Here is an 8054-nt window from a genome sequence, read left to right on the forward strand (position 1 = left end):
ACTATATTTTACTTATGCTCTGACATCACGTGTGAAATGAGCTCATTCCCGCTCACAAGTGCACTCTTATATTTAGGCACTTTTAGGTTTAAATTTATTCACATTTTCCACGTCACTACACTTTATGGCTTCGTCATCCTCCTAGTGTCGGCCAGCACAACTCGATTCGGAGTCTAGGTGGACATTCTGGGTCGAGGTGTGTCATCATATGACTCCATGTGTACAAGGCCCAACAACCATCTATGTTTGCAAAGCTCCTCTAAGCACTTGGAGACATATGCGCCACTTTTCATACTTGAAGTCAAGAAGTCCTCGCTCTTAGTAGCTCGATGCCATTCTTTGAGTTTCTTGGTCACCTTAGCACATAGCACGCCAGTCACTATGCCCACACACCCAACAAACAACATACCGACACTTTGCCTAAACATGCCATGACAATGGACTTACTCACTTTGCTGCTCTAGAAGAAAAGGCGGGCCATGCCCAAAATGAAGGAAAAACTTTATTAAATTAAGATCATTTGAGCAACATATGCATTAAAATTAGTACTAGAGCAGAATTAATGAAAGTATGAACTCAAAATCCAATCGTTATCCCATGAAAATTCAAAAGTCTAGTGAAAGGTAAACAAAAACTAAACACAAATTGAAAGGATAAATGATTGAGCTTCAACAGACTTCTTTCCTTCCTCCTTGGATAGATTTGTTGAATGAGATCTCCAAGTTCCTGGAGCCTCTAAATTTCCCCACCAAGGTGAGATGTGAAGAAGAGATGGACGATCTAGAAGTGATTTGATGCTAGTGAAATCACCTCTAGGCGGCCGACTATTAGAGAGGATAGGGAGAGAGTTTGGTTTTCTCCTATTTCTTTCTCACAAAGCCCTAACGATGCTTATGCCTTAGTTCTTTATTTATACCCTCTCTAATTTTGAGTGGTTAAAATTTTCCTTATGTGTGGCGAGCTAACCGCATTGTAGCTCTTATATGTTGACACATATTTTTGATGGCTCGCTTTGTTATGGGTCACGTGTATTTTATGAGACTAGTGGAGAGGTTGAATAGACTTGAGAAGTATGAGACTAATGGTAGATAGAGAGAAGTAAGAAGTAAAGAAAGACAACGAAATTTGCTTTCAGAGCTTATGATCTTAATCATGCAGGTGAGGCTTCCCTTTTACATTACAGTAATGATGACATGAATGTGAAATGTCAAAGTTGACAAACGTTTAGAAGGGTTATTGGTTACATACACCTAGGAGGCCATAAGTTACATGTAGGTTATACATGAATACTAAAGGATAAAAAGCAAATAAGCAAAACTTTGAACATTATCTCCATTTTTTTCAATACTGGAAATTTAGATTAGTCTTATTTTTCGGAACGTGGGATACCTCGAACTTCGGCAAAAAAAGAAAATTAAGATACATATTTTAAAAAGGGAATTGTTATTAGCACTTCAAAAATCTGATTCTACACTCATCACAAGTGTATTTTTTTTTCTAATTATAGAAAGTTTGGAGTGCTAAATGAGATTTTTAGAGTGCTAATAACAATTCCCTTTAGAAAAAGGAGCATATGTAGTGAAATTAAGTTTCATTTTGCAAAACAAATAAGTAAGAAACACTTTGAACATTATCTTTTTTTTTGTCATTCTACATATTTACATCTCTTCTACTTCCACCTTTTTCATTTAACGAATTTTTTCTATATAGATTACATAATTAGAAACGTTCATCTCCTAAATCATCATCATTTCAAGATCATCTTTATAAAAAAAAATCAACCGAACTCGAAATTGTTTAATCATTTATATGTATAAATTCAATGGAAAGTTCACTATGACGATCTTAATCGTTACCAAAACCATTTATTTGTTTAATACATACATATTACTAAATTATCACTATGTATTTGAAGTTTGCATAGATAATCTTGAAATGATGATTTAGGAGCTGACCAGTTTTGAATATAACATATGCATAAGAAATTTTGTTAAATAAAATGGGTAGAATGAGGAGGTTTCACCAAGGGCGAGACACAAGTATTATTCAAAATTTAATAAGCACATTGACAGCGCTTTGTGTCGAAGTGCATTTACAGACTTAGTTTGTCAAACATGTAATTGATTTATTTCACACCTAATTATTCTCACAGCACATCAAAACTACTTTTTTTAACCCACAACAATGCCAAACATGTCCTTGTAGCCATGGCCATTTATCCCCCTCTAGAAGTCATTTTTGCCCATTTCCATCTAAATTAACCTCCTTTTAAACCTGCTTTCTTCTAGAAAAACCATATGCTAGATTCTCATTCTTCACGATCTCTTGCACTGATGCGGATGAAGTTTGATACCCATTTTCCTAATTTTTTTTTAGCCATCTAGACATGTATTAGAACCATATATGTCAAAAAGTAGATGCAACAATTAAATATGCAGTGCATAAAAGGCACAAACCCTCAGTAGAATCAATTATGCTCTCCAGATCTCCCCAAGTCCGGAGCACACGGATTAAAAAATTCGGGCCGTTTAAAAAATAAGAGAGAGATTTGAATCCTTAGTTTGTGTGAGGTGAGCGGATGAAATAAACAATTAGACGCCGTAGGGTTTTAAATGATTGGTCTGGATTTCTCGGTCCTCGATCCGGACACAAAGATCCGGAGAGGATCTCAACTCCCCACAATTTCCATAAAAAGAAGTAGATATCGTAGAATATTTGCTAGGCGTTCTAGGCAATATGAATGGTATCATATGTTTTTCTTCTCCAAGCTGCAAGGGGAATGAAGGTTGTTTGGCAGTCGCATCTGGTTCGTTTGGAATCAACTTCCCCTACATATTCTCAGTTAGGTCTTGTCTCATTTTTCAAATAAAAACGTTTTATGGAGGGAAAGGGTAGGCCATGTCACAATTTGATACCTTAATTCGTTTCACATCTTTTTTATTTTTTATTTTTTATTTTTTATTTTTTATTTTTTTGGCATCGCTTTCCTACAAAACTCACTAGTTTATGGAATTCGATTTTAAACAAAAAAGTTATTAGTATTAAGGAGGGAAGAAGGGTTCGAAACTATTACAAAGAGGGAATTTCAAACTCGGAATGCATGAATGGAAACTCAACATCACCATTACAAGAGTTTGGAACCTGTAATGCATGAGTGAAAATCCAATCTAAGATTCATGGGTAGAAATCCAACACGCTAGTTATACAATTCGTTATACTTTAAAGATAGCAAACGAATATATACATTGTGAGAATAATGAGTATGAGAAAATTCGCATTCAGCCATACATAGGATTTCTGACTTGAAATTTACCGAAGCTCTTGTGTCATCATATTCTTGGTGCTGATGTGAAGGTGCTGATGTGAAGGTACTTGGTGTTGCATGGGACCTAAGGTTTTCAGCCGTTTATGTTATACCTTGACAATGCTAGTAATGAGTTGCAGCTAGATTGATATAGTCTTCAACTTAAATATGAAAAAAAAAAAAAATGGAATTGTTATTAGCACTCCAAAAATCTCATTTGGCACTCCAAACTTTCTATAATTAAAAAGAAAAATACACTTGTAAAGGAGTGTAGAATAAGATTTTTGAAGTGCTAATAACATTTCCTAAAAAAAAATGTTCATTCGTTTAGGTGTAGCGCCTGAGATGCCAATGCAATACACCGAAATTGTATTTGAACTTTGGGCTCGTTTGAAAGTGTTTTTCAAATGGCTAAAAACGCTTTTGGGGAAACTGTTTTTTATCAACTCCAAAAGTACTTAAAGTGCTTCATGCAGGAAGCACTAGTTATGTGCTTCTTGCAGGAAGTACTTCAAGTGTTTTTCTATAATTCACTTGCATTTTTACTGAAAATTGGTTCCAAAACACCATCATCAAAAGCGCTTCAATTATTTTAAAAGTACTTTTAAACGAATCCTTAAACACCAAATTAAAAGTACTCATGTATAGATTTCATCATATCTAGGCCGAAAAAGATATTCCACCTGATAACCAATTATTAACGTGGGAAATTTTGTTTGATTCACTTAATTCATGTTGTTAAATTTTTAGTGGAGAATTAACGTTGTGTCTAGCTTTTTCGTTTTCTCTTCTAACGCTATCAACCTTTGAGTAAGATTGTTGTATCGTACATGTTACGCCGGTTCGTGATGTTGCCAAATTGCAAAGGGATTAATTCCTTAATTAAAGGGAATTAGCCTCGGCATACGAATAATTGTCTATGTGCTTTTTAAGTGCACTTTTCCCGCCAATTAATTGCCGAAATTCAATTTTAATACATGAGTGAAGCACCTTGATCATGATTCACATGCATTCGATAGATTTGGGAATAGTTATGAGGTCAAGTTGGTTGCGTTAGCAAATTATGCGAGAATGTGAGAACAAGGTTTCACATCGGTGAAGCACCAAACCATGTTAGGGCTTGCAAGATATTGAGCTACTTCTTATTCTCATATTGTTAATTGGTTTTAAAGTGAAACTTCAACTTTCTTCATGGCACTTGCTCCACGTTACCTTGTTTGTGTTGTCCACGTATTAGGCATGAAAATCCTTCACAAATGAGGAAGCTTGTGAGAATGTGAGGATAAAGTCCCACATCGGTGAAGAACCAAACCATGCGAGGGTTTATAAGAAATAGTACTACTCCCCATATCACCAACTGATTTTATGGTGGAACGTCAACTTTTTTCAAATTGTTCCCTTTGCCAACTTTCCCATTAGCATCAACCTGGTGGACACCAAATTAATTAACTCTCTCTGGGTATCTACCAGGTGAGACATCTTCAAAATTTTTAAGTCAGATTCTAATTGCAAATAGTAATTAAAAGTATACCTGTATAAATTTCATTTTGTTAAAAAAAATATACCCACTCTTATTCCTCTAGATTTGGAAGATCGCAAAAATTTATACATCTTACAACTTCTTTCAGATAGTAGTGAGCAGTATAGTACTGTAGGAATATTGCTTCTGTTCATGATGTGTATATATACCACCCTTTCACTTCTTGTACGAAGCATTCACCAAGTATCTCTTAGCTAGAACCTTTTATTTGCTTACCTAGAACATGAACATGTGGAACAAATTGTTCGGAACATCAAGATCAAACTGCCTCCCACACCAGAATCAAGTTCTTGAGAGCGACGCAGTGCAGCGTGCGAATCTGAGCTGCAACGTTTGTCTGGAGGAAACCAAAGTATGTACGTGTGACCAAAGCTTCGAGAGCGGCAAGAGAGTCACGGGTGGTGTTGAGCACCATGCAGAGGCCAACAATTCAGTTACTCAGTCTGTTGTCAACATGAGTGGGATGCTCATAGGTAATGAATTTTTCATGAACTAGAGTTATTTGATCAAAAGGTCTAAGATGTGCATGTAACTACAGTGCTTAGCTTTGTTTTTGGTTTCGGTTGTGTGTTTATATATACAAGATCGCTTAAGCTTTCTAGGTTATACTAGGGATGTCAACTTGAGAAAGTTGGTACAATTTCTGGGGTACAGTCAACGGACCGTTTATTTTTTAGATACTCTTTCATGCCACAAATTCGCTTAATCAACAATATCTTAGTCATTAAATTGATTGCATTTTCATTTCCACTTTATCTAACAACCCAAATCTTTTTTTTTTTTTTTTTTTTTGCAAAGATAATCCTTGATCGAGATCGTTATATATATCATTTAGCTTTTCACACCAGTTACACTACAAAAAAAAAATATTAACTTCAACTTCAACAAATATGTTGTAAATTAATTAGTTTTTGCATACGTTTTGGGTTGCAGGTTTGGGACAGTTATCAACTCCATATGCCTTAGAAAATGGGGGTTGGTCTTCTGCATTCCTATTGATAGGACTTGGGGTAATATGTGCATATTGTTCCCATATCCTTGGAAAATGTCTGGACAAACATCCCAAGTCAAGAAGCTACACAGATATTGGACACAATGCATTTGGATCCAGAGGAAAAATTATAGCAGCATCCTTCATTTACGTGGAGATTTTCATGGCCCTTGTGTCCTACACCATCTCTCTGCATGACAATCTAGCCACAGTGCTCTCCGGGATTCAACTCAAGGTTTCGTGGGCTAAGTTACAGAAATCTCAGCTCTTAACCTTGATTGCTGTCTTCGTAGCTCTCCCTAGTCTTTGGTTGAGAGATCTCTCTTCCATATCTTTCCTTTCCTTCGGCGGAGTTCTCATGTCACTCGTCATTTTTATATCAGTGGCATGCACCGCCATTTTCGGAGGGGTGAAATTGAACCACACCATACCTGCCCTCCAGATTCATAACATTCCTGCAATATCTGGCCTTTATAGCTTCAGCTTTGCAGGACATGTTGTTTTCCCCAATTTATACAAGGCCATGAAAGACCCATCCAAGTTCACCAAGGTATACTTTTTATAGTCTCTCCAATCATATGGATAATAAGTTAATTAACTAATTTCTCCAATCATGTACATAAATAAACTATCATTCCCAATCTCTTGATCGCCGTTAACCATGAAGAAATAATTCAGATCACACAACTGTTGGATAACAATCTAATTAGGATGTGAACAAAACTTCAGTACAAATCATTCTATTTTGATTGAAACTCGGTGATCATGGACTTAATTTGTTAGAGTATGAGCACAATCTAACCTAAAATGAAATAGTTATGGAACCGCTAGATAACGGTATTGGTAGGTGGGGATTTGGACTAAGTAATAACCCAATGAGCCAATAATAATTAGGTATCGAACTTAAACTACTGAAAGTCAGCAAGACCGAACTAAATACGACCTATATTTTTACTTTGTTTTCTCCAAATTTAACCTTTTATATGTTTTAAATTCTTGCAGGTATCAATAATAAGCTTCACTCTAGTGACAATACTTTACGCATCCCTAGCATTCACGGGAGCCAAGTTGTATGGTCCTCAGGTGAATCCTCAAATCACTCTGAGCATGCCTCCACATCTTATAGTGACAAAGATTGCACTGTGGGCAACTGTGCTGACACCAATGACCAAATATGCTCTTGAATTTGCACCAATGGCTATCCAGCTTGAGCATAACCTTCCTCCCTCTTTGAGCTCCAGAACAAAGTTTCTCATCCGGGGCAGCGTCGGTTCAGTCCTACTTCTGGTGATTCTAGCACTAGCTCTCTCTGTTCCGTATTTTGGGTATGTTCTCAGCCTCACTGGATCACTTGTGAGTGTTGGCATTTGTATCATTTTGCCCTGTGCCTTCTACCTCAAGATATGCTGGGGTCAAATTTCAAGGCCTCTCATGGTCCTCAACCTCACCCTAATTGCATTTGGCACCCTTCTTGGGATAGTTGGAACCATTTCCTCATCAAGGTTGCTCTTTAAAAGCCTGAGCAGAGCTCACTCGGCCTGAAAAAAATGAGCCAACCATCTCAGTTTTCTATTCAAATAAAACTATTTACATTTTCATCGTGGGATGGGTGCTGGATCTATATTTTATCCTCTGATTATCTTTTTGGTGTTTTTTTTTTTTGTAATATTTTTTAGGTCTAAAGCTCTATGGACGTGATACGTGTATGTATCTGCGGTTGTCATCATATGAATAAAGCTTTTTGAATCAGCTGTTCTTCTTCTCTTCGTTGTATGTTGCCTCCAAAGCTTTTAGAACAAAATAATAAATAAAAAGCCAATGGCTTGGGAATAAAATTGAAATTCTATTCACATGTTTGATAAATACAATAATGGGAAGGCTAATCACGGTTCATGGTATAAAAATTAAAATCACTCATCATGAAACGGGACTAACTTATAAGCTGAGATGTACTTTAATTTGAAAATCGGAAACCATGAGAGTCAAAAGAATATAAGTGCAAAGAAGCAAAAACTTTCAGCGGAGGTGAGTCATGCCACACCAAGGTTTAGGAAGACAAGTTCATGTTAGCAAAGCTATCAATTAATATGAGAGTAATAAAAATTCATCTTTCGGATGCTAGTCAAACAAATAAACCAAAGTGTACGACTAGGAGAAGGAGTAACGGAGTTTGAAACTCCAATAGAGAATGAAGTCCGAAACCTTTGGAGCCCCTTAGT

General features: G+C 36.4%; 1 protein-coding gene across 1 annotated transcript; it reads left to right on the forward strand.

Moving 5' to 3' along the window:
• The first annotated feature begins 5039 nt into the window (after positions 1–5039).
• LOC137723639 (amino acid transporter AVT1H-like) lies at positions 5040–7608 on the forward strand. Its single transcript, XM_068462835.1, has 3 exons — positions 5040–5317; positions 5778–6385; positions 6838–7608. Exons 1-3 carry the CDS (start codon positions 5068–5070, stop codon positions 7375–7377), a joined length of 1398 nt encoding a protein of 465 aa, XP_068318936.1. The 5' UTR covers positions 5040–5067; the 3' UTR covers positions 7378–7608.
• Positions 7609–8054: the final 446 nt, after the last annotated feature.

The sequence above is a fragment of the Pyrus communis genome, chromosome 17 (genome assembly GCF_963583255.1).
Source record: "Pyrus communis chromosome 17, drPyrComm1.1, whole genome shotgun sequence".
Taxonomy (NCBI): domain Eukaryota; kingdom Viridiplantae; phylum Streptophyta; class Magnoliopsida; order Rosales; family Rosaceae; genus Pyrus; species Pyrus communis.